Below are 26,447 nucleotides of genomic sequence, written 5' to 3' on the forward strand. Positions count from 1 at the left end.
TCTTGGCTGCTGAACTCGCTGGCTGGTAACCTGGGACGAGCCACTCAGACCCTCTACAAACGCGTCTGCGTGTGTAAAATGGAAACAGCGCCTGCCTATTCCACAGACTCACGAGGAGGAAATGAGTTGTTACACACGGGCAACTTACAACCGTGCCGGCACACACTAAGCGCTCAATGCACACGAGCCATCCTCTTCACTGTGTTTTCACGGGGCTGTTGTGGACACGGGATGAGGTTTAGTGGCATCATGCCACGTCTGAATAATGGGAAATAAATGACGTACCAGAGAAATCGCTTTAGTCTCGCAGACCATTCCGCTCACCTTCCCACTCAGGGGTGACGCCCCAGAGGGACACGGTGACCCCTCTCTCGCAGGAGGAGAGAGCCTCCCATTATGGCTCTGGACGCAAGCCAGCTCCTCTGTCCCAGGGAGCTCTGCAGAAAGAGCCGCCTGGTCCAACACCCCGAGAAGACCCAGCCGAGCCAACACCCCTGAGAGGTCAGTGTGTGGAGGCAGCACCGAGTCCAGCTCAGCCCCCGCACAGCCCCTTCCTCCGTGCTGACGTTGGCACCAGGATGCTCTCCTACCGGCATGGGCAGAAAGACCCAGCAAAGAGCCTGGCCCGGAACCCGGCGGCTCTGACCGTCAGCTTTCTCAGGCCCCATCTGTGTCTCAGGTCTGAGATTCACTGGGGCCACAGAGCACCGCCCCGACTGTACAAGGGTAGAAACAGACACCCACCTTGAAGGTGCTCACTGCCTCGGGGATTAAAGAATACACGCAAAGAGCTTTGGGACAGCACCCGGCACACAGCGAGTGCTCCATAAACGTCTGAGGTGCCATCACCCATTTCAAGCCTTTCAGGCTTGAAAGGCAGCTCAGGGTCATCGTTCATTCATTCGGCTCACGAGTCCTTAGAACAGAGAGGAAGGGGTGGGGCCCACGCTGCCACCCAGGCCCAGCCTGGCACCAGGCACTGTGACGCCCCCAGACGGTAGCTCAGAGAGGTGAAGTAAGCCGCCCAAGGCACCAGCTCAGAAGGGTTACAGCTGGGAACCAAAGGCCAGTCCAGAGGCTTCCCCAGCCAGCTGCTCCGCTGCTACGGCGGCTCCTCCCATTTCCTCTTTGTTGAAAAATCGTCCTTTTACTTTCAAGTGGAAACGCAGCACACACCAGTGATTCCCTTCCACTTCACTCTGAAGAGATTTGTTATTTCAGGCCCCAGAGCCCTTTCCTTTGCTACCATTTTCAGACCTCTGCTCATTCCGGCGGCAGCCTGCCCTAGCCAAGAGCTGAACACCGCTTCGTCTGCGTTCAGAGCCTGGGGACCGTGAGGGGGTGAGGGGCTGGAACTTGGCTGCCAGCGGAGAGGCCCTCCAGGCCCCCCACCCCCCATCCCCTCACAGCAAGGGCGAGATTCTCACCTCCCGAGACAGGGAGGCGAGAGGCCGAGAAGCCAGAGTTTGCCAAGAAGGGCTTCTGGAAGGAAAGGGAAATGAAGTCTGTTGTAAAAGGAAACACTCACTCTCCCTCCTCAAGGACTAGCGAGGCCCGGGAGGCCGCCTGGACGCCCAAGTCCTCTGTTCGCAGAGAGAGACGATGAGCAAAGAGATGGCCACTCGCTGGACTGAAGGCGACTCCGAACGGGGGTGCCCACTGCCCGCACGTGAGCCACACGGGGACAGGAGGCTGCACAGGGATGCGAATGCACCCCATGGGAGGGTCACAACTGGGGCCCAACAGCAAGTTCAGAGGCTTCCCCAGCCTCCTGCCCAGGCACTGGGGTCTTGGAGCTGACCCCCCGGCAGGCAGAGTGAGCCCCCGCCCAAGTGTGCGGGGCCAGAACCCCAGCCACCCCAAAGCCTCCTTTCTGATGGAAGCAAATGCAGCTTCTCCATCATTTCAGGGGCGAGCAGAGACAAATCCCACCTTCAACGCCCAATATGAAGCTGGGGGCTGGGTGAGTACCTAGGGCGTATGGGTCCTGTCGGGTTCAGCTTCATCCGGTTCTGAGCTGGGATTTCCTTTGCTCACTGGCAGAGTGCAGATAAAGCCTGCAGCCCTTGTTTTTAGCAAGCATGGAATTTGGAGGGGCTGAGGGAAGCAAACTGGCTCCCTGTCCTCAATCCGTGGGGTTCAATTACGTTTCTTTCCGTTACTTTCTGAGCTTAAAACCCATGATAAACACACTCGTCCCCGCTCCCACGTGCAGGAGCTCATATCAACCACGCTGGCCAGGCTGACACCCCAGTGTGTCACCTGATGAAGAATTTAATTCACATCTCAATTATCCTTCTGCCTTGAACTCCATGAAAAATCTGTGCAAAAGAACAGACCCCCAACCCCTCGCTACTGAAATGAAGGACAACACCGTCATTTTTATTGAGGGGGAGTTCAACTTTAGTCTCACTTCTATCTATTCTTTTTTTAAAAAAGACTTTGAGTAAATCCAAAGTCCTTTTTCCCTGAATATTCATGGAAGGACTGATGCTGAAGCTCCAAAAATTTGGCCACCTATGCTTGGAGCTGACTCATTGGAAAAGACCCTGATGCTGGGAAAGATTGAGGGCAGGAGGAGAAGGGGACGACAGGGGATGAGATGATTGGATGGCATCACCGACTCAATGGACATGGCTTGAGCAAGCTCCAGGAGATGGTGAAGGACAGGGAAGCCTAGCGTCCTGCAGTCCCTGGAGTTGCAAAGAGTCGGACACAACCGAGGGATTGAACAACAACAAAAATGCTTAGACATGAAAGTCAGTGAGACCTGGGAAGTTCTTTCCAAGCACTTCCCACAACCAGGAACAAATCCCCATCCAGGGTCACCAACAAGGCACCCAGACGAGCCAGGGAAGGACCTGAACAAGCACACTGGGCCTGGTTACAACTAGGGGCCCTGGGAGCCCAGCTCTGACCTCAGTGGAGGGCAGCCTCCCAACCCCCAGCACTCTTAACACAGAGAACATGGGCCCAATGTTGCCAGATCTTCTGATTATTAACACCAGCCAGAGATCCAACCTTTTAAGAGAAATCTCCGAATTTTAAGAGTTGGTAACTGGTGTCAACTTGATATCTTGAGCTGCTAAAACCATCCGCAGACAGACTCGGGCCCCGAGCTCCATCAGTTCTACAGGCTTTCTAGGCTGTTCCTGAAGCCTGGAACATTCTTCCCTCACATCTCTCAACACCCCGCTCAAATGTCACCTCCTCCCAGAAGCTGCCCCAGGTTTTCTGAGCAGAGTGAGTCGCTCAACCCAGACCCTCACCACCTCCTCCCTCTAGTACAGGCATATCTGCTTTATCCTTATCTCCGTAAAAAGAACAGTAATAATAATACCTAACCTCCATGGGACTCATTCTGCCAGGCGCTCTGCTTAGCGCTTCACCGCCAGCATCTCTCTTCCAAGTACCGTCACCATTCTACCTTAGCCACAGAGAGGTTAAGTCACTTGCCCAGAGTCACACAGCCAGTAACTGGCAGAGTCAGGCTGCGAACACAGGGCACCGGGCTCTGTCCCTCCCCCTGCCATTAACTCTGCCTTCAACTGCCTCCCTCAGACCTCCTGTATTCCCAAGTCCAGGTGCCCCAGCAGAGCGAGCGCTCCCTGAAGGCAGAGGCTGACTGATTTCTCTCTCCACCTAGGGTTCAGAGCTGACACGTGGTCAATATTTGCCGACTGGATGAGGGATGCAGCCCAACCTGACCTAGAAACCCCTGGAAGGTTTTGGGGGCGGGCATAAGGGTGTTGTCCCCTAGACGTACGTTGTCCTCAGCAGCTCGCTGGGGGTGGGCAGATGGGCCCAAGAGGTAAGGAAACCCCCCCACTCCCTGACTGAAGAATGTTACTCCTGTCCCAGCCCTGAGAGGGGACTCAGGTCTGACCACAGGACAAGACCCGCACCCCGGTCCCCAGCGAGTCACAGCCTCCCCAAGTCCACTTGGCACCTGGCGACACATCTTCCAAGGTTGTGCCTCTGCCTGAGGAGAGGACGACACACCCACCCCCAACCTCATCCCCCACTGCGGATCAAAAGTCAAGGAGCGATCTGCTTCCCGGACAAGAGAAACAAGTCCACCAAAAATTAAACACACACCAGGAAAATGCGTGCGAGCAGGACACGGGGGTGCGGGCCCAACGGGAAGGGTACATGGATTCTCTCGACACACCCCAGCAGCTCCCTGTCTGATCCCCTTTCTGTACAACCAGTCTTTGGTAGAGACACCCGGCTGAGCCCGAAACCGCCGCTACCGCGAGCCCAGGAGCCCGACACCGCCCGCCCTGGGCATCCACACTGAGTTTCCCGCAGCTCCTTCCAGCCGCCCGGACCCCTCCCCCTGCAGGGCGGGCTGAGGAGGGGTCATCGGAACAGGAAGACGACGGGGTGAGAGCTGGGAGGCGGCCTGCATGGACGGGGCCCTCAAGGCACAGTAAACAAGCCTGCTGCCTTGTTCCCAGCCGGAGCCCAGGAGGCCCGAGCCTAGCACTGCCCTGAAAGCACCGTTCAAAGTTAAAGTTAGACTCACGCAAAGCTGCAGCCCCTAGGGGAACTTGGGCTCCACAACAATCCTCCCTTTGACTAAAAACCACCAGGAAACACCCACGCGTACTTCTCGATTAAAAAAGGAAAGTGAAAAATAAGGTTCTTCTTCTTCTTCATTATAAAACTAACTTGTGCCCATTCCACCAAGTCCGCACTTCTGTTAGCCTCCGGGGAGCCAGAGTCACGCTGGGCAGAGACCAGGGCGGCGGAAGCCTGGGCACGTCCCAGGGCTCCGAACTGGCCCTTCTTCATTGTTGTCACTTCCTTCCTCCGCTTCCTTCAGCACAGCAGAGCCTCCGAGGGGCCGCCTGGGCCAGCACCCCAATCACTCCACGGGGCCAAGGCGAACTGGGGCTCCCCAAGGCTTCCGAGGGCCAGCAGGACGGTCCCTCAACTGACGCCCGTGCACTTTAGGTGCCTCTGAGTGACAGGCACGGTGCCCAGGCCTGGGATGGAGCTGGAGTGGAGGGTGGGCGGGTGGGTAAGCTGGAGGGAGGGGTGGAAGGAGAGGAGGAAGGGAGACTATCTCGGGCTACAAAAAAAAACACCCAAAGAAAAAGGGAGCAGACAGCAGAGGAAAAAAAAGAAAGTGAAGTCACTCAGTCGTGTCCGACTCTTTGCCACCCCATGGACTGTAGCCTACCAGGCACCTCCATCCATGGGATTCTCCAGGCAAGATTACTGGAGTGGGTTGCCATTGCTCTCTCCAGGGGATCGTCTCTACCCAGAGACTGAACTGAGGTCTCCCGCCTTGAAGGCAGAGGCTTTACCCTCTGAGCCACCAGGGGTGGCAGAGGACGAGGGTAGCTATTTTAACAGAGAAATCAGGGAGAGCTTCTTTGTGGTGCCCGTTAAAGTGAGACTTGAGTGAAGCAGAGACAAGGGCTGTGTGGATATCTGGGAACGTGAAAAGCAAGTGCAGAGGCCCTGAGGCAGGATGCAGAGGGCCGCCAGGACGGTGCGCGTGGCAGCGTCAGGACGAGCAGAGAGGCAGGCAGGGATCGGCGGACACAGGGCCCCGCAGTCCAGGGTAAGGAGTCCATGTGGTGGGGGCAGGACGGGACACAGCAGGATTCAGAACCAGGGAGGGCTGTGGACCCAGACACGTCTCAGACAGACCCTCGCAGGGGGAGGGACACCAGTTAGGAAGCCGTAGTGCCACCCAGACAAGGGGGGGGATGAGAGCCCCAAGGGGCAGAGGGGAGGTAGTGAGTGTGGCAGGGCCAGGGGCACTGAAGTATCAGCGTCACCCTCCCTGGCACAGACACACAGGCCTGTGACAGATGCCAACAGGCAAGCACGGTGCTGAGAGAAGCGCACAAGAAGGAGAGAAAGATCGGAAATCTGAAACAGTTCCACATGCTCTCAGCATAAGGCTTACCCTGGGCAAGCCACACATTTCTTGCGGGCTCAGCTTTCTCATTATAGTACCCAATTCATAGGGGAACTATGGGTAAGGCAAGGTGATACTTAGTGTCTGGCGTCTTGTACACGCTTGATAAAAAATACATTCCCAACTTCTGCTTTTAACACTCCGAGTGGTGGCTCTGCCAATTTAGTCACTGAATAAACTTTATAATTCATATCATCTCTCTGAGCCTCCATCTGATAAATGTAAACCAATGATGACTGTACCCTCCTCAAGTACTTGGTGTGAGATGGAGTGAGACATTAGCTGAGCAAAGAGTCTGGCCCTTGGTAAAACAGCAACTGAGGCCCTCGGTAAAATGGCACCTGAGGCCCTCAGTGAGATAGTAACTAAACCTCTCGGTAAAATGGCATGAAGCCAACACACCGGTCATTCAGCTAGATGATTTCTAAGTCTCCTTCCAGCTCAAGGATCCCCAAACTCTAAACCAGTCAGCTTCAAGTCCATGAATGAGTCAACTCTGGAGGGGGGAAATGATGCAAGTGATACAGGCCAAGGTGGTGAGAAGCTGGAACTCCCACCTCGAAGTGAGCAGAGCTAAACGCAGGCGCTTCTACTCAGGTGACACCTAGTGATCTGAGTCACAGCCTCACGTAAGTGTAGGGGTGGGAGGGTGCTTACAGAGCAGCACCCCCTGTTTCACAGCCAAGGCCCCACCGCTCAGAGAGGAGACGTGTGAGACCAGGGCCGCACAGTCAGGCTCGGGCAGAGGTGGAAGCTGACGAGGCTCCGCGCCCGCTGGTGAGAGAGCAGGAAGGAGAAAGCAGCAGAAACCCCACGGTGAGAAAGAAAGGCCTGGAGAAGGGAGGCCTTTCAGACGAGCAGAAACGCCCTTCTTGCCACCAAGAGGTGAAGTCGAATAGACATCTTAAAGGACCAGGTCATACGTCAGTGAGCTGAGCAGCCGGTGCAAAGGCTGATGACTGTCCCTAAAGCTGCTCACACTCAGATTTTTCCTCTTTTTAAGAATTATATCACCAGGGCCATGGCTAAGTTGCCTGGCATTTTTGTACAAATTAGGAAAAGACGCCTCTCCTTCTGCACCCTTGGAAGGCACGTGCCAGGACACCGTCTTGATAAATATGCGAACATGAACAGGTGCCCTTGTGATATGCAGGCCCTTGGGCAGTGCACAGCCTGCGCACTGCACTCAATGACACACAGAAGACTCCCTGGGCTGAGACTGGGGGACCTCTGTCTACATTCCGTGGTCACATAAAAGGCACTCAAATGCCACAGCAAAGTCATATTGGGGGGGAACATGTTCACTATTAATACTTAATCCCTAATCAGACGGAGAAGGCAATGGCACCCCACTCCAGTACTCTTGCCTGGAAAATCCCATGGACGGAGGAGCCTGGTAGGCTGCAGTCCATGGGGTCGCGAAGAGTCGGGCACAACTGAGCGAATTCACTTTCACTTTTCACTTTCATGCATTGGAGAAGGAGATGGCAACCCACTCCAGTGTTCTTGCCTGGAGAATCCCAGGGACGGGGAAGCCTAGTAGGCTGCCGTCTGTGGGGTCGCACAGAGTTGGACACGACTGAAGCGACTCAGCAGCAGCCTAATCAGAACCCACCTCTGAGCTAATGTCCAAAGTGGACACCAAGAAGGCTCCTGCCTCAGGGCCTCTGCACTCGCCGTTCCCTTCCTACAGCACTTTCCCTCAAGACAGTGACACAACTTATTCTCTCACTGACTCGAAAATCTGGTTAAATCTCACCTCTTCAGAAAGTTCTTCCCTAGATAGCATCCTTACCAACTCACAATCATCTTCCAACCCCCATCCTGCCTTATTTGTCTTCTTATTGCTTTTTTTTTTCATCACTAGATTTATTGTTTTGCTGTGTGTCTCGCTTCACCAGAACACCGACCCTGTAAGAATACAGGATTCATCTGTTCTGTTCACTAATCTATCCCCATCTCCAGTCAGCAAATTTTTCCTGAAAGGACATGAATCACCAGGAGATCTTATACAAGGGAGGTTCCAACTCAGCAGACTCTGCATTTTGAACAAGCCCCCAGGTTCAGTTTAGTTCAGTCGCTCAGTCATGTCTGACTCTTTGTGACCCCATGAATCGCAGCACGCCAGGCCTCCCTGTCCATCACCAACTCCCAGAGTTCACTCAGACTCACGTCCATCAAGTCGGTGATACCATCCAGCCATCTCATCCTCGGTCGTCCCCTTCTCCTCCTGCCCCCAATCCTTCCCAGCATCAGAGTCTTTTCCAATGAGTCAACTGTTCACATGAGGTGACCAAAGTACTGGAGTTTCAGCTTTAGCATCAGTCCTTCCAGTGAACACCCAGGACTGATCTCCCTTAGGATGGACTGGTTGGATCTCCTTGCAGTCCAAGGGACTCTCAAGAGTCTTCTGCAACACCACAGTTCAAAAGCATCAATTCTTTGGTGCTCGGCTTTCTTCACAGTCCAACTCTCACATTCATACATGACTACTGGAAAAACCACAGCCTTGACTAGACGGACCTTAGTCGGCAAAGTAACATCTCTGCTTCTGAATGTGCTGTCTTGGCAAATGGACTGAACTGAGTGAGAATCCAGCATGGAGCCTGGCATGTGGTGAAAGCCCATCAACGTTTGTTGAATAAATAAGAGAGAAGCAGGAAAACCCCTCAACCCTACTCCAAGCTTTTCGTGCTACTTTTTAACCACACCATCCTGCCCACACTGATACCATCTGTGGCTTTTACTGCCAATGTTATCATTTTTGGATGGAGTGAGAAAGGATACAGGCACGGATGTGGGATACAGCCAGTGTAGGCTGATGGATTCTTTTACGTCACTATACCTGCTGCTTCTAAGTCGCTTCAGCCGTGTCCGACTCTGTGCGACCCCATAGATGGCAGCCCACCAGGCTCCCCTGTCCCTGGGATTCTCCTAGGGACAGGTACAGCCAAGGCTTAACAAACATTTACTTGAGGCAGCTTCCAAAACTATTCATTAGGGCAGTAGTTACAGTTTCACAATAAATGTCAAATTAGGGAGATGGAATTCCCTTAACAGCAACCTCAGTTTGAATGAAAGTTCTATTTGGTTAAGTAAATGATGCCAAGAAGATCTACTCAGCTTTACTTACTACTTGGAAAATCAAAATGTGATGCCTTTTTAAGCTCCACAGTAATAATGGCCTTGATCGTTTATTGGCGATTTTAAATATGCAGGGCATCCTGCCAAGCCTTTATAAACTACCCCACCAGTGATGAAGGCGAGGACAAGAGTGCGTCCAGCCACAAGGACAGACACAAACCGCCGCTCGAGGGACTCGAGAAACTGGCGACACTGGCGCTTCAGGGAGATGAGGCGCCCCCGCCCCGAGGGTCTGAGGAGGGAGGGAAGGCTTGTCCCGAGCATCTCCTGTATGTCTCGAATTCTGCACCATGCGAATACACTTCCTTCCCCAAAAGTAAGTGGCACAGGAAACCAGAGCTGGCTGTACTCAGCACCGTCCCACCCCCTCTAGATCCTAAGAGAGAAGTAACATGCTGTCCGCTGTGAGGGACCCGGAGGCCCCAGGGGTCAGCTGATCCTTGTTCAGTCACGCCAACTAGCATGATGAGAACAAGTCAGGGTGGGCAGGAACCCAGGTGCGGGCAAGGGCGATGGGCAGCAGGAGAGCAAGCACCCTAGCAGGGGGGAAGTCTGTCCTGATGTTCAAACAGACTGGATTTATTTCCTGATTCTTTTTTCCCCAAATACCTAGGTAACAACAGAAGCCCCTAGGAGCAAGCTGGAAAATTATCTCAGGATCATCGATGCCTCCTAAGGGTGCAGGCTTTGGAGCTGGAGCCTCTAGGCTCAGGTCGAGGCTGACCCACTTCCTTAACCTCTCCCTGCCTTCAGGTGTTCCTGGAAATCATGGCAGCATTGCATCCTCTCACACACGGGAGGCACGCAAAGCAGCTCCCAACTACCTTGGATGTTAGCTATTATCCCCAGATATCATGAAAATAAACACAGATTCAGTAAAGTAAAGGCAGGGCAGGAGCTAGGTGCCATGAGCTTAAGTGTGCAAGCATGGGGAAAGCACCAAAGCAAGGAGATTAGTTCTCTCCAGGTGACAAGGGGGCTGTCTGCTTCCTGTTTTATACGTTTTTCAAATGCTGAATACATACTAAGATAAAAATAAGAGAACAAAAGTGACATATATGATCACACATTACATATACCTGATGCACATAAGCACACATATACATAGTATATGTGTTTATACATTTATATTAAAATATTACATGTATGTACACACACACACACACACACAGCCCCACACAAACTTCTCCAAACCTGAGTCAGAATGTTCAGAACCAGCCAAAAGCAGTGAGCCTGAGGACCATACACAACAGGGGAGACAGCTTGGCCAAGGAGCCCTAGAGGTGCGCTTTCAAATTCAGCTCCAGGACTTCCCTGGTGGCCCAGCGGTTAAGAACCCACCGGCCAGTGCAGGGGACACAGGTTCGATCCCTGGTCTAGTCAAATGCCACCTGCTGCGGGGCAACCAAGCCTGTGCCACAACTACTGAGCCTGCATGCCCTAGAACCTGTGCTCAGCAACGAGAGAAGCCCCTTTAGTGAGAAGCCCACGGCCCACAACTAGACAGAAGCCCCCGCTCACTGCAGCTGGAGAAAGCCCACACACCACAATGGAGACCCAGCACTGCCACAGATAAACTTTAATATAAATTCAGCCCCACCACGTCTCAGCTACACAACCCTGAGCGAGTCCTCTGACCTCACCCAGGGCACCTGCCAGCAGATGACAGGCACGCGTGTCATCTATCATCAGCATTGCGGTCGTGTCCATCCCAGCGCCAGGGTGACAGGCGTGTGAAACCAAATGTCCATGCAAGAAAAAAAGGCTCCTTCTTTATCCTCACAGGATGGTCCAGAGGAAGACAAACCACCACAGGAAAGAGGGATATTGTGCACACGGGAGTGCCTGGTGCACGCCAGGCGCCGTGCTACGCATTTCCCATCTTAAGTCATTTATCTTTGCCAAAACCCTAGGAAGTAGACATTGGTATCGCCCTCTCTGCTCAGTGGTGTGACCTTGAGCCTCGGTTTCCTCATCTGTAAATGGGGTTAATAGTGCCTCCTGCAGGTGGCACATGGGGAAGCTTGGTCAGAGTCACTAGTGACCATCTGTTCCCTGGGGAAGGCACTCAGCACCCCCAAGCTTTGCTCACCAGGCAGGGACAGCATGCCTGCCTGAGCCCCTCCGTGCGACATGCCTGTCACATAGTAAGTGCTCAATAAACAGACACAATTATGGGCAGAACCAGCCCATGGTGCTGCGAGGCTCAGAACAGGCAGCCCTAACCTCCACACCAGGATTCATAAGATGGTTCTTCTTCCAAAAGGCAGCACAGACCAGTGGTTCAGCGCAGGTTCTGCCTGAACACGTCCTATGTCCAAATTAGAGCCACCACTCACCGGCTGGGTGACATCAGCCAAGTTGCCTACCCTCTCTGTGTCCCAATGTCCTTGTCTGTAAAACGAGTCATCCTACCACCCACACTCTATGGCGTGGCTACAAAGATTTAAGCAGCTCACTCGAAGGAGAGTCCCCAGAAGATGCTCAGCACATGTAGCTGCTATTGTTCTATCCGCCCGCGTGGCCCTTAACAAGGACCCACAGATTTCTTTATGCACAAGTGAAGCTTCCTCTCTATGTTCCCACTGGTTGCCTGACGTACTGCAAACACTGTTCGCTTTCTGGAACAGCTATTCCCTCAAGATCCTAGAAGCCTCCGTTCTCTGCTTACACTGGGGGCGAGGGGTGGGCGAGGTGTGGGCGAGGTCTGGGACTCACCCATGGTCATTTCTATTGTCCCGTGAGCACCTCGTGCTTCCCACAGTGTTTCCGGCGTGCAGTCAGGAGCGCACTGCACCATCCAACCCCGTGCCGCCCCGCCCCTCCACACCCGTGCAGGCCCCGCCCCCAGGACCCTCTGTTCCCCGCCCCCGCCCCCCCCCACGGCTCACCTTGAAGGCCAGCACCTGTCTCCCTGCTTTTATAAGGCCTACGTGAGCACTCCAGCCCCAGCCAAGGTAACCCAGGAGGGCTACATCTGGCCCACAGCTACACTTGGTTTGGTCTGTACTCTTTTATTAAAAAAGAAAAAATTTTAATTAGTGGCCAGTGTTACAATCAAGAGAGTGGTATGTAGACAAAGGCTGGGCAGTGAGGACGGCTCCTCCTAAAGCTGGCTTCGGCATCCCCACCCCCCCCCCCACCCCACCCCACCCTCACTTTTAAAGGAAAAGGCCGGGTCAAGCCAGCCCCGATGGTCCCTCCCCTCTGAAAACAGGAGCACCGCAGCGGCGGGGGCAGGCCTGCTCAACCCTCGGAACTCCAGCCTTCCCCAAGACTGCGGCCACACCGCGACTCCTGCCTGTGACCCGCGTCTCAAAAAAAAATCTGATTAGCCTGAACACCGAAAACCCAACCACCTCTCAGGTGCCCCACCCCTCAGGGCCAGTCTGGCCGCCGCCTGTGTCGCCTGGACCACGAGCCTCCCTTGTCTCGCTGCTCCTCTCCCAGCCCCCCGAAGGCAGGCAGCCAGAGGGACCCCGTCAGACCCCAGCCCCCACCTTCCCGTGAGTCTGCAGAGCCCAAGGCCGAGTCTGCGCATCCTCTGGGCCCCGCCTTCTCCTCCCGGGTCCTGACTCAGCCTGCCCTGCCCACGCAGGCCTCCTCTCTGCCCCCAGGCCGCACCCAGCGTGGCCCTGGCCCCCCGGAGCGCTCATCCCCAGAAAACTGCACCTTCCGGTCTCTGGGCTCAGATGCTAGCTTCTCAGGAAGGCCTATCCGACCATGCCCACTTCCCCTCCCCCACCCCGGCAGGTTTTCCCACAGCACTTATCACCTTCCAACACACTATTGAATTTTCCTATTTATTAGACGTATTGTTTATCTCGCGGCAGCCAGAAAGTCAACGCCCTGGGGGGCAGGAATTTGCCTCTGTTTCGGTCACGGCGGTATTCCCAGCGCCTGGACCGGGGCGGTCACCTGGAAGGTGTGTAGCAATGAATTCTGAGCCAAGGAGGAGCAAGGCGAGCCTCGGGTGATCAGCGCCCACGCCCCTCCCCTGAAGCTGGGGCGTCGTTTCCCTCTCCGTTCCTTCCCCAGAAGGTCTGATGGAACCTCTGTCAAGCAAACGCAGCAGCCCTGATCGAGACAAATTAGCCTCAGCAAGTCCCGCTTCCGTTTCCCCAGCCAGCCTCACCGAGCACAAGAGCGTTATGAGTCGACAGAAGCCAACAGGCTCAGCCGACTGCCAGAGAAGCGAGGCTCCCTGTCACGACTCCAGTTTCGCCTGGTAAGGAGGAAACCCCATCTGGCTTCTTTCTCCCCTGTCTCAGATGTAATTTAAAGTGAGTCGCAGCAAGGACAAAAGCCTAAATCCAACAGGATGAAAATCACTGTCCTGTAATCTGTTTTACGGGAGGAAAGCTCAGAGACTTGACTGGCCGCCTCTGGGCTGGGAAGGCGGCAACTGGGACAGGTGCGGCCCGGCCTCCTGGTTTTCTCCCTGCGAAGCTCGGTCCTGCTACCCAGGACGAAACTGAGATCAGGTTTCTGCATCTGCAAGGAATTTCTCCTAAAGGAACTGCCCATGTTGCTTCCATATGTCTGAACATCTGTTGGAAAGAATCAGGAGTATTGTCTTTGGAGGTGTGTAGTGTGCTTAAACAGCCTCGGATTTTGATTACTTTCTAACAAAAAGGATGGCTTTCCAATCCTTCTTTTAGTTGAAAACACGTCCCAGAGAGTGGTGAAAATAACATTTATCGAAATCCCCCACACAAGGATGGATGAAGAAACTAACTGAGTGTCCTCTACGGGGAATTTCTAATGCAGGATTACGGTGAAAGGGTCTGGAAGCAGGCAGGGAAAGGGTTAAGTGACAATGGCAGCTCTCAACTGGGGTATTATGAGCTCCCATCAGCTAGAGAGCCAGGGAAACACTTAAAGCCCAACCTTACAAAGCTACCTTTGAATGCCAGCTTTGTCCACCCAAGGACCACTGCTTCCTGCCCTGAAATAGAAGGAGGAAACGATGGCCAGGTTCCACCAAAAGGCATGTGGCTCTTTCGAGGTGAATTGAGTGGTTCCCTTTCTCTGATCCCTACAGGTCAAAGTCAGGTCAAAGAGCTAAGATACCCAGACTCCTCAGAAAGAACCATAAACTGGCTCTAGCTTCATACGATTTAGAGCTTTCTAGGTGAAACTTCCCGGAGAAGGCAGTGGCACCCCACTCCAGTACTCTTGCCTGGAAAATCCCATGAATGGACGAGCCTGGTGGGCTGCAGTCCATGGGGTTGTGAAGAGTTGGACACGACTGAGCGACTTCACTTTCACTTTTCACTTTCATGCATTGGAGAAGGAAATGGCAACCCACTCCAGTGTTCTTGCCTGGAGAAGCCCAGGGATGGAAGAGCCTGGTGGGCTGCCATCTATGGGGTCGCACAGAGTCAGACACAACTGAAGCGACTTAGCAGCAGCAGCAACAACAGGTGAAACTTCCAGGTTCATACACCCAACCACAGACTTGCCATCATTGCCTGGATGCCTCGCAAGCTCTTTCTAATTCCCTCATCCCACAATGAACTTGTAATCTTCCCCTAAGAAAATGACTTTCACCCCAAGTCTTCTGGAGTGGCAGATGATACCTCCCCTCTACCCACGGCTAAGCCAGCACTGAGTCCTGAACCTCATACCATGGAACCCATTCTCTCCCCTCCCAATGCCACCTCCCCATCCTCATCACCTTGGCCTTCCACCTGGCACTGCCACAGCCTGTCAAATTCGCCTCCCTGCTTTCTCCCTTAGAGGAACCCACTCCTTAGAGGGAAGCCCGAGCGATCCCCAAGTATTCAATCAGAATCGCCTTCCTTCCCTGCTCAAAACTCACCACTCCCTTCCCCTTGCCCTGAAATAAAGCCCTGGTTCCTCATCTTGGCTTATGAGTCCCGCCAACCATCATCCTCCAGGCTAGTCAAGTGACACCGGCCTTCCTTCGGGTCCTCAGAAGTTCTTCCCTGCCTCAGGAGCAGTGTCCTGTACACGGAACACTCCCCCCGCCCACCACACCAAAAGAGAGAGAGAGAGGATGGGCAATACTCCTCTTCTTGCTGGCTCAATCACCTGCTCCAGGCCCCAGGTGACAAGTCAGCTCCACAGAGAGATCCCCCGTCTAACGCAGGTCACCCGAGTCGCGGCTGCTTGGCACAGCTCGTTCTGTCTCAGCAGTCACCCCCAACTGCACGTCCAGCAGATGAACTCCCAATCGGCTGTCAGTCTACCTTGGAGTCCAGGTATAATCCCAGATGGCCTCATCTGGCCTGCCTGACCCACCCACATCTCAGCGACAGTCACACCAAACCATCCTGGTCTGCCTGGCATGCCCTGCCCAGCCCCTCGAGTGCCACCAGGGCCCAGACCTCATCCATCTCACACCCATCAGTACTTTACCAGCGCCTGGCGCGCTGCCAGGCACACAGCAGGTCCTCGACAAAATATTCACCGAGCGAATGAGTCATGAGATCTGAAAAGCATTTAAAGTTTGGAGCAGACTTTCTTCCCAGACCAACTGACATTCAAGAGAAAGAAAAGACAAAAGAAAAAAAAAAAAACAAAAAACAAAAACAGCTGAACGTGGCATATGCTTAAGATTTGCAATTTTATATTTAAACAAAGCGAAAGAAATGGTCGTGTACTCATTTTATTTTCATATAAAGAAGCGCATAAAACCACTAGGCATACAGAAAAAGTGAAGGTTTATAGGTGGTAAATAAAGAGAAGGGTGGGAGCCAGTCACTGAGAGGGAGAGGAGAGAGCCAGGGCACAGTACAGAAATAGACACAGATGGAGAGAGAGGCAGAGATCAGGAGAGAAACCGGCAGGAGCTCCTAGGCAGGACAGGAAGCAGGGCTCTTCCAGGATTGGAAGGGCAATCCTCCAGGCTTTGACAGAGGTTTTCACACCTCCTTAAAGGTTGAGAGTCCTTGTCTTCTTAAAGCCCCCTCTTCTTGTCATTTTTCAAAGAGGGTTGTTTTTTTTTTTAAATGACTTCCTAAGCTAAAACAAATCAGGGGTTAGCACATTTCATTTTGAAGAAAACCTGATCTATTCAAATGATTTAAAAAAAAAAAAAGAAAGAAAGGCTTCACTTTGTGTCTTTTGAGGATGTGGCTATAAACTTTTAAGTCATACATTGGGTTTTCAAACCAGAAGAGGGGCAGCTGGCCTTCCCTGGAGGTGCAGTGGCTCCGCTGTTGGGGGGGGCGGGGGGAGGACGCAGGTGTGACTCCCGGTCAGGGAACTTACGATCCTGCGTGTTGCACGTGCAGCCAAAAAAAGAGAGAAGCGGGAATGCCAGGCACAGTGTAGAGGACATCTTCAGAACTGTGTCTACAGTCTACTTTCTTTTCTGGAACTTTCCATGGCCCCAGCCCTTGATGAATGGGTGAGCAGAGCCTTGCACTCCACATGGTCTGACCTAACTGGACAGTGGGCGGCACCCTTCCTAATCAGAGCCAATTAGGATCTCCCTAAAGGTCAGGATTCGGACTCCAATGAGCTGGTGAGGGACTAGAATTAAGACAGCATAGGAAATCTGACAGGCAGGAGGTGCGGGCATCTTTCCACCAGGTCTTCTCTGTCTGGTGAGAACGAGGAGGCAGGGAAAGTTGGTTTGCAGAGAGATGTGGAATATGAGAAAAGCTGTCTAGCAGGCAAAGCCAGACACCAGAGTCCAAATTCTAAGTCCACCATTCGAGAGCTATGACCTTGAGTAAGGTCCTTGACATCTCCCTGACCTAACTGTAACTACTTCCTAAGGCTTTTGTGAGGATTAAATAAATTTAACTTAACACAGATCCTCACTTGGAAAGGGTGTGACATGAGATAAGTGCTCGCTAAGTGTTAACTATTATTTGCATCATCTTGCTAAACTGTGAGTTCATGGGGGTGAGGGTTTCTGGCTGTTTCGCTCATACCATACCCCAGAATCTAGAACCGTGCCTGGGACAGAGCAGTGCTCCACACAGGCTTGCTGAAGAATCAGAGAGCAAAGGCACCACGTAGCCCCTCGAGGACAGACACCGGGGACACAGCCCCCCAGCTCTTCTTCTTGCTTCTCCCCTGCTTTGCCTGTGCCAGGATGAAAGCCAAATCCTCCCCACTGGTTGACCAGGCCACCCACGCTCCCGCCCCCTGGCCCTTCCCAGTCCAGTTACGTTGGCTTCCTCAAGTTCCTCTGCCACAGTTTGCTCCCTTCTGCCCCCGGGCATTTGCACCTACTGTTCCCACCACGCATCCTCAGCGCTGGTCTCGTCTTTGAGGAAATCTCACCAGGGAAACCTTCCCCCGTCTACACTGACTTATGCGCCCAGAGCCTCGTGCACGCTTCCTTCCTGCCACTTGCCACAGTTTGCAACGTAATTGTTTTCGTGATCATTTAAGTCAGCAACTTTATACCCCCAGATCGTGAGCTCCATAGAGAAGAAGACCATAGCTTCTCTGTCAGTCTTTACTGAACCTCAGCATTAAGCAGATGGCAAAGGGCAGGTGCTCAGCAGATTCCTGCAGGACGTGTCCACCTGTTGACTGGATTGACTGAGCAGAGAAAAAAATCTTGGGACTCGTGACCACCAGCCCAGGTTCTTCCGGAGCTGAATCTCCTGACCTGATTATATGTAATTCCAGTAGGCTCCTCATACACTCCCCCTTTGCTCACTGCCTTTCAATGAGTTTCTCTCTCCGTTACAGCCAAAGGCTTTGACTCCAACATACCCTGCCACCAGCTCCAGGCCAGGAGGTTCTCATCCTAGAGTAGATAAGCCTCACTTGATGACGATATGAAGATTTTCTTTTCCAAAAATCAATTTTCAAACATGATGGAGCAAATAATATGAGACCAGCCCTGCCATCAAAAACAACTACAAAATATGACAAAAGTTTATAAGTCAACTGCTTTCGGGGCGGGCGGGGGGGCGGGGGTTGGTTAGAGGAGAAAGGGCACGTGGATATGTGCGGCTGAGCCCCTTCGCTGTCCACCTGAAACTATCACAACATTGTTAATCGGCCACATTCCAATATAAAATAAAAAGTTAAAACAATGCTGAATATATTTGCGATCGAAGGTCATGAAAGGATAAAGATGGATGTGCCATTTCAACCCAGGAAAGAATAAGCCAACTGCTTTCAGGTATTAGACAGCAGGCAGCATACAACCATGGTCCATGACGGAAAGGAGACGCATCAGGTGAACACAGGCTCCCTGCAGCTCTCTGCCTGGGGACACTTTCCCTCCCACATGCAGAGCGTGGAGTTCAAACAGAACACAGTGGTCCTGCTGAGCAAGGGGTGGCGGCAGGGTTCAGAGTCCCAGGCTGTGGAAGCATCTAGAATCTGTGGGTAAAGCATTAGAGAGGGGGAAGGGGCTGGGAAGGGGGTTCCCCAAGTCTGTGACCAAGGGCTGGGCTGGGTAATCACAGGGGAAATGTGCAGGGTTTATCAGAAAGAGGCAGCTATAGGGTAAAAAGGGAAACAGAGAAGCTGGAGGTTCAGCAGAGCTGGAATATCAGAATTCTAGCCCATCAGAGAGGATTGACCTCCCCAAAAAGCATCCGAAAAGACTAGGCCTTAAGAATGAGGTCATGCCTTTGAGTAAAGCCTACTTTGGACCCACCCTTACACAGTCTAAAACCAAGTCTGAGACTTCCCTGGCTATCCAGAGGTGGAGAATCTGCCTTTCAAGAGGACACAGGCTCAACCCCTGGTCTGGGCAGACCCCACACGCCTTGGGGCAACTAGCCCATCCCACAGCTGCTGAGCCCCAACTCGAGAACCCTGGAGCCCCAACTACTGGGCCCTCACGCCTCACCTAATGCAACCCACATGCCAGGGAACCCACGCTCCGCCACAAGGGAAGCCACAGCAAGGAAACCCCCGAGCACCGCAGCTCGAGAGCAGCCCCGCTCTCTGCAACTGGAGAAGAAAGCCCGCCGGCAGCAACGAAGGCCCAGCGTAGCCAAAACAGATAAACAAACAGAAACTGTGAGTAAGAACTTAAAACCAAGCCTCGACCAGATCCACAAAAGACGGACTTTACTGGCTAACCCTACGAAGTTGAAGGGCATGGGGAACACCTCAGGCTTTGCACAGGTCCCCCGTAACAAAGAGTAAAATCAAACCGGTGAAAGTTCACAGTGACTAGCCAGCAACTGAACTACCTGCAGAGGAAGACAGCAAAATCGAGAGTCTCTACAACGCCCAGCACACTTCACCGCCCCAGTATCACCACACAGCCAGCAATCACTAGACGTGCAGAGAGCAAAACGTACCATGCGGTAAATGAAAAGCAATGAATAGAAAACAAATCCACCCAAAATGGTGATGTTAGATTTAGAAAAAACAATTACCAGGATTTAGAAGTTCCAACTAGTATCACTAAAGTCCTTAACCAGGTGTACACACTCGAAGCTACCTGTGGAAATTTTAGGGTTTAGGGTTTGTATGTTTGTTTTCTGTCTGAACTGTACTTGTTTCATACAGCTTCAGGAGATGCCCAAGAATCTGCATTTTTAACACTACTCTCAAAGGTTCTGATGCACCATCAGATTCTTATCATAGAATACGCTGGTAAGTATTTCACCCTCACTTCATACTTTCCCTCACTTAATACTTTTAAATACTTTGCCTTCACTTTAAGCCAAATTTCTTTTAAAAGAGTTAAATTAATTTAAATGTATTAAAGGGCTGGTTAATTGAGTCGGCAGGTAGGCACCAGTCATCAGTTCCTGGTTAACCAGACTATATAATTAAGAACACTTTAACTCTGATCATTTTGGAGGGAAATTTAAAAAAAAAATTCTCTGCTTATTTTTAAATAAATATCTGAGGTTAAATCAAAAGCCACAGAGGTAAAAGATAATGATTAAGGAAAAAACAGTAGGAAATACTCTGGGTATAATGTAAAGAGAAAAAAAAAAATCAAAGTACAAGCTACTGTGACAACAAGTATATAAATGTACACTGATAGACATTGCCATGTTTGTGAACAGAAAACAAGCAACAGGAAACATATCAAAATGGTAAAAAAAAAAAAATTATTCTAGGTAGTTGGACTGTGTATAGTTTTAACTTTTTCCCACTTTTCAATATGCTGATTTTCCTTAATGGACTCTCACCTAAAATATAAACACAAAACGATGGCTTCAGAAACCTTCAATCCAAACACCTCCACTAAACTACAGTAGTTTCTCAATCAGAAAGAGAAGGAAGAAGAGGGAGCATGAATATCACTTCGACCCCTATCCAGCTCAGGAAGACTTTTTTCCTGGCTTCTGAGTGGCTTTATTAGCTTCTGACACTCAATCTGAGACTTCCCACCCCTTGGAGGAATAGGAAGCGGAGACACGCAGCTCGGTCTAATAAGCACCGAACAACAGCTCCGCAGCAGCGAGCGGCCCAGTGGCCCCCGAGGACACGGGAGGAAGGGAGCGCAAGTCCATACCTGAACGACAGGGTGGCCGCCCGTCGGGGCCTTGACAGCCCCGCGGCTGCCCTCCGTCTCGTAGTGCGCTCGGTGGTGTGGCTTGGGCTGCACCTCGATCCGCAGCTCGTAGGCGCCTGACTGGTGGGAGAGCGGCCACTCCAGCGGAGGGAGGGAGGCGGTCACTGGGATGCTGGAAGGAAGAGCAGACAGAGCGGTCACGTGCGCAGTGAGCCCCGGCCGGCGCCCCCGTACAATAAACGCAAACGGCCCCTTCCCTGAAAACCACCCACCCGCCCGCGGCCGGTAAGATGCCTGCGGCTGGGAGGCACATGTTCCTGAGACATGACCGGCGGGGCTCTTCAGGAGGCAGAGATCTTTCCCCTCCTCTGTTTTCTCTTCCATCTTGGTGAAGACAGTATGACTGACATCTCAATTTCTGAAGCTTATTTCATGACATGTTAGTTCTAGCATGTTTCTAAGGCTGCAACTTCTTTTCCTCTGGGAATTTTGAAAAATATCCCCCCCCCCACCTCTAACGGATAGCCCTTACAGGATGGTTTTTTTTTTCCCCCAAAGGAGTAAGTGTGGCCCAAGGAACTCTGTTACCGAAATCAGGGGCCCCAACTGGGTCACTAACCTGCCGTGTGACTTTAAAAGCAGCTTCAACTCCTTCACTCTCAGTCTCCTAAACCACAAAGGGACTAAGTGGCATTCGAAGTGTTTTTCCAGCTCTTATTTCTATGTCTGATTATCTCAATTAAAAATATATTTAGGAAGAGGCCTTTCCCAGTCATAGTCATTACTTCTCGGGTCAAGTGTAGAACATCTAACCACAGGGAGGTGTCCGGCTTTGGCATGGATGAGCCAAACCACTCAGATTCCCTACAGTTAAATGAGGAATGAAGGTCAAGAGCATGGCTGGAGTTACACACCCAAGCTCAAGTCCCAGCTCCATCTCCAAATACCTGTGTGACTTTGAGCAAATACCTCCATCTCCCTAGGCCTTAGCTTCCTCAACTATGAAGTGGGGACATTGAGATCACAGAAGAAGCTTAAGCCCAATAAATGCTCAATAAATATCAGCTATAATTATTTTTCATGTAATGTATATTTCAAATAAATGTTACTTCCTGTTGACAATCTGTATTAATGGTATTGGTAGTGTCAGACAATCTGACCATATTATTAATGATATTGAAAGTTGTAAGATCTTTTAGGTCAAGCCATTAAGTTTAATTTTACTATAAAATCTCAACCCTACCCAGCACACACAACAGGTACTTGACATGAGCTTGGAATTATGTCATTGAAGAGATGACTGAAGGCTTGACAATCTATATCTAGAGCATGCTCTCAGAGCCCCAGAGAATCTAAAAACATTTTCCCAAGATCACAGAGGAAGACACAGTCAAAGCTCCAATTTAAGTCTCTTGTGCCGTCCACACCTCTACCTTATGTCTTATCGTACTAATTTATTTAAAATAGGTCCAAGAAAATATTTAATTCATGGAACAAGTCTAGAGCAATGTCTGGTCTTCCATGAATATTCAGCGGATGGGCAGATGAACAATCAAAGGATAAATGAAAGGCTGAACAAACAGTTTTATTTCACGGAGCCCTTGCGTGTTCAAAGTAGCTTTGAAGCTGCAAAGGCGTGAATCTGGGTCACTGTGTCCTGATTTTTCACATGCAGGAGGAAACATTAATCTAATCAGGACAGTCTTTCCTGCTAAGTCCAGAACTGCCAGAAGCTAACACTATCAACTGGACTTAATTAAGCATTTGCAATAAGGCCAATTCTATTCCTTCTCTATTAGAGCAATTCCAAGGGGTGAGGGGGGAAACCTCACAAATTCCATCAGCGCTACAGCTTAACCTGAACATACAACTCAGCTTATACTTACATCCTCACCATGCAACACATCTCCAGCCGTTCTTTATAATGACACTGCCCCCTGAAGTCCCTCTAACCCTGAAATCTCAAGGTGTCCAAAGTGCCTTATTTCTACCTTGGCTACAGTTCCAGATGCCTTCAAGCTTCTGCCTACAACCAGGGTGCCCTTCATGTCATATATTCTTAGTCTCGCATTCTCAATTTAAAATTATTTAAAGTTAGCAAAATAAGGCTTATTGAAAAATCACTCCACCTCTGTATTAATCAAAAAATACAGTGAGTAGAGATTCAATGCAATATCCCTAAGTACCAACTTCTAAATTTTTGCTTCTGGAACAACTGGGATACAATCTTAAGACTCAGACCCCTGCAGCAAATCTGACATTCTGCACTTGAACTTCAGCCCCTGTGGAGTTATCCACACTCCCTGAGCTAAATACCATCATGAGACTTCTCTGAATTACCCATCCTCTCAATCGAATAGAAAACTCTTGGAAATATCTCACGGGCTGGCACAGATTGGGCATTTGGAAGGGGCTGAAGGACTCTAAGCCATCAGAACCTCTCAGATCAAGCCATATAATAGAGAGGAAAGGGTTTCATATACAACAAAGTCTCAGATAAATGCCTCACTATTGTGTCTTACATTAATGTTCCTCCTCACGCCCAATCATGATACAAGTCATGTTTTGGAGATCAATCCAGGAGTTGATTAGAAAGAACAAGGGGTCAGGAATCTCAAATTCTGGTTTCCAACTTGGTCATGATCTAGCTGGGTACTGACGGGTGTGTCGCTTCACCCCTCTGAGCCCCAGTTTCTCAACCTGTACCAGCTGTTGTTCTTGATTGGCTCCAGGAAACTTGAGCCTCAGAGCTCTGTGGCCAGATGGCCTTTGAAATGACCGCATGTTCTGCCCACAGCTGGGAGTAGCCCCTCCACAGAGGCAGTCATTGAACCCTATGAAACCCAGAAACTCCTTTTCTCACGGGACACTGACCTACGATGGCACTACGGTTCTCAAAACCTGCCCTGGAGGACACGTCAGACCAGAAGCTCAGTTCAGTCCATTTCAGTCTGGGGTGCAGGGGAGTAGGGAGATTTTGACATTCAACATTTTATTTGAAAAAAAAAAAAAAAAAGACTTGCATTTGCTAAAAGCAAATAACACTTTAAAAACCACTGGAGTAATGGTAACAGCATAAGGCTTCGATTCTTCACCTGATAAAATAGTATCTGCTCCCAAATGCTGTGCCCCTCATTTTCCTTATCATTGAAATGAACACAAATATATAAACAAACCAGGTTTGGGGGAGAATTACCTGACATAATCCAGAGAGAGAGCGTATCAGAAGCATGCCTGGCACACAGCAAGCATCCTGGCATGCTGGTGACTGTGATCGCCAGTATCATCACTCTAACAGCTATTGGGAGCTGTCTCCTAGCAGCCAGCTCATCAACAAGGAAGCAACAACGTGCTTCCTCTACAATGATAAGATCCCCCTGATAACAATAACAGCTGTCTCTTTCATGAGCTCCTTCTTATGTAGGTTCTATGTTGACTTCGATATATATTCTCACCCCTAATCCTTAACAAAAATAAATGAGGTCAGTACTGTTATTATCCTCACCTCACAGGTAATGAACCCAGCCCCGGAGAGGTGCTCAATGAGAATGAAGATTCTGATTGATTAGCAATGTCTTCCTTGGGCACAGCATCAAAAAGGTGGTCAAGGAGAGAGAGCGCTGCGTGACTAGTGATGCCTGATCTGGGCATAGCAGAATGGCAGCGATACGTGTGCCCAGGATCACACAGCCTGTGAGGGGCAAAGCCAGGACTCAGATCCAGACTGGGAGACCCCAAGTCTGCACACTTCAGTTTGCCAAGATTTGAAGCTCTTTGAAGATTCTGGCTCCCACGTTTCCAGAGGGCCTCTATATCACTGACTATCGAAACACACGGCAGATGCCTACCAACTTCAGTTCTTCTTATAAAAAGATAGTAAATTTCGTGTGCTGAGGCTACCTTGGTGCTTACTAGCATGTCAGCTCCAGGAAGGCAGAATATCTTTCCCATTCTGTTCACCCTTTTCACCCCAACGCCTGTTGATAGTGCCTGGCACACAGGGGGTGTTTGATAAACACTTGTTAAAAAAGTGAATGAATGAGCATGCCAGGCGCCTCAGGAGCAATCACAGGCACCCTAGGACTGCACCCTCCTAACAGCCATCCAGGAAGTCAGGTACCCTTATACCCACTTTACAGACGGGAAAACTGCCGTTCAGAGATTCTCTTCCCCAGAGAATTTCGAGATCTGGCAGTCAATTTCGAGCTCTAGGATTGAAAATCAGCCCAGCCCAGCCCAGCCCAGCCCCAGTCCCACGCTCATCACCAGAAAACCTCCTCTTAAAACCAGACCGTGGAGTAAATCCCTTCCAAAGCCGGACTCACCTGCAGACAGGAATGGCGGGCACCAGCTGCTTGGGCCAGGTGGGCGGCACCAGCAAGATGGACTCGGGGGCCGAGTTCCGCCTCTCCTCCTGCTCGCAGGGACCCAGGAACTCCACGGCGGGGAAGAGGTGCCGCGGCAGGCCGGCCTTGGGCGGGGCGGCGGACACCGGCGACGGGTCGGGGCTGGTCTTCCACATCTTGGGGGGGATCCCACAGGGCGAGTCGCCGGCGAGGCTGTTCAAGGCATCCATGAGGGCGGCAGGGCCGGCCGAGGGGGGGTACCCGGCGGGGGCGCCGTCGTCCCGGGGCTGCGGCGAGGGGCTCCGCGAGCGCTGGGGTGAGGCTCCGGGCAGCGGGGCAACCGAGGCCCCGGCGCACGAATGCCGCCGCTTGGTACCAGGCGACGAGGAGCGGGAGGCCGGACGGGGCACGGGCGAGTGGCGGCCCAGGCAGCTGTCCTCAGCGAGGCCGGTTCGAGGTGACATTATTGGCGAGGTTCTGGGGGAATAATGAGCAGGGATGTTTTGAAACTGGGGACACAGGTCCTCGGGCCCGCCGTTGTTGGGCGAGACGCAGGGCGAGGTGTAGGGGGAGAAGGTGTCGGAAATGAAGCTGGCAGAGGAGCCGCTGCTAGCGGGGCTCAAGCAAAGCGGCTCGCGGTACCCCTCGAAGCCGGGCACGGGCAGCGTGAACCTCGGGCTGGCCGCCACCCCCGGCGGGGGCGGCTGCTCGCCCAGGAAGCCAATGTCTCTCACGCGGAAGGGCCCCCCTGCCTGTATCAGTTCGTGGGATGGAGTGATCTCGATCCGAGGGCTCAGGCCCGAGGCCCCCGGTGGCTTGGCGGGGCTCAGAAAGTTCTGGGGCCCCACCCTATCGGGCTCTCGCAGCCGGCCAGGGGGCTCGCCAGAGAGACTGGCCAGGGGGCTGTATGGCTTGAGGCCATAGTCCAGGACATCATCGGGGTAGAGTCCGGAGGGTGGGCTGGCCACCTTATGCGCACTCGGTTCTTCTGGAAAGAGAAGGAGGGAAGGAGGGGTCTTTTTAAGCCTCTAAAACACAACTCCCGATGCACAGCAATCACAGGGTGGGTTTTGCCTCCTGTTTTCTTTTTTTTAAATCCCCATCGCGCCAAACCCCAAAGCTAGAGCCTTCTCTCACAGAAGGAAATTGAGGCAACTTGATCCCAGATGCCCTGAACAGAGACCGAAGCCGGGAGGGTTTAGCGCAGCAGCATAGCTGGCCCCAGCCATGCAGCCTCAGCCAGAGACCTGGAAGGCTGGCCGCCGGAGGGCTCCCAAACTCCTGTCCCTTAGAGGAGGTGCCCTTCTATTTCACAATTCGGCTCACACCATCATACTCACTGGCAACTGAAACAGAAGCTTCCCCAAACAATACTTACCCCGATGCACTCTTATCTATCCTCCTGTCTGGGGTTACTTTGTTTAAATGCTGGTCATAACTCATTAAACAGATTTCCTGGCCCATAGGTGGGTCGTGACCCACAGTTCGAAAAACACTGACCAAGGCCTGTCTGATCATCCTACCCTCGTGATACAGTGATGGGAATGCAAGGGGGTGGCCACACCAGCTCTGGAGGCTGTGGAGCCCT

At 51.9% G+C, this 26,447-nt stretch overlaps 1 protein-coding gene across 5 annotated transcripts in view; it reads right to left on the reverse strand.

Annotated features, from left to right (window-relative positions):
* NFATC2 (nuclear factor of activated T cells 2) overlaps positions 1–26,447 on the reverse strand; it is a 156,010-nt gene that overhangs the window by 94,897 nt on the left and 34,666 nt on the right. For 3 of the 5 annotated variants that reach the window (XM_027977330.2, XM_015099935.3, XM_042230280.2), the window contains exons 2-3: positions 24,839–25,847; positions 20,514–20,685 (exon numbers count right to left, since the gene is read on the reverse strand). In XM_027977330.2, coding sequence (XP_027833131.1) covers positions 20,514–20,685; positions 24,839–25,847 — 1,181 coding nt within the window. The remainder of the gene's footprint in view (positions 1–20,513; positions 20,686–24,838; positions 25,848–26,447) is intronic. The other 2 variants (XM_027977332.2, XM_042230282.2) reach the window with 1 other exon arrangement.

The sequence above is a fragment of the Ovis aries genome, chromosome 13, assembly GCF_016772045.2.
Source record: "Ovis aries strain OAR_USU_Benz2616 breed Rambouillet chromosome 13, ARS-UI_Ramb_v3.0, whole genome shotgun sequence".
NCBI classification, from domain to species: Eukaryota; Metazoa; Chordata; class Mammalia; order Artiodactyla; family Bovidae; genus Ovis; species Ovis aries.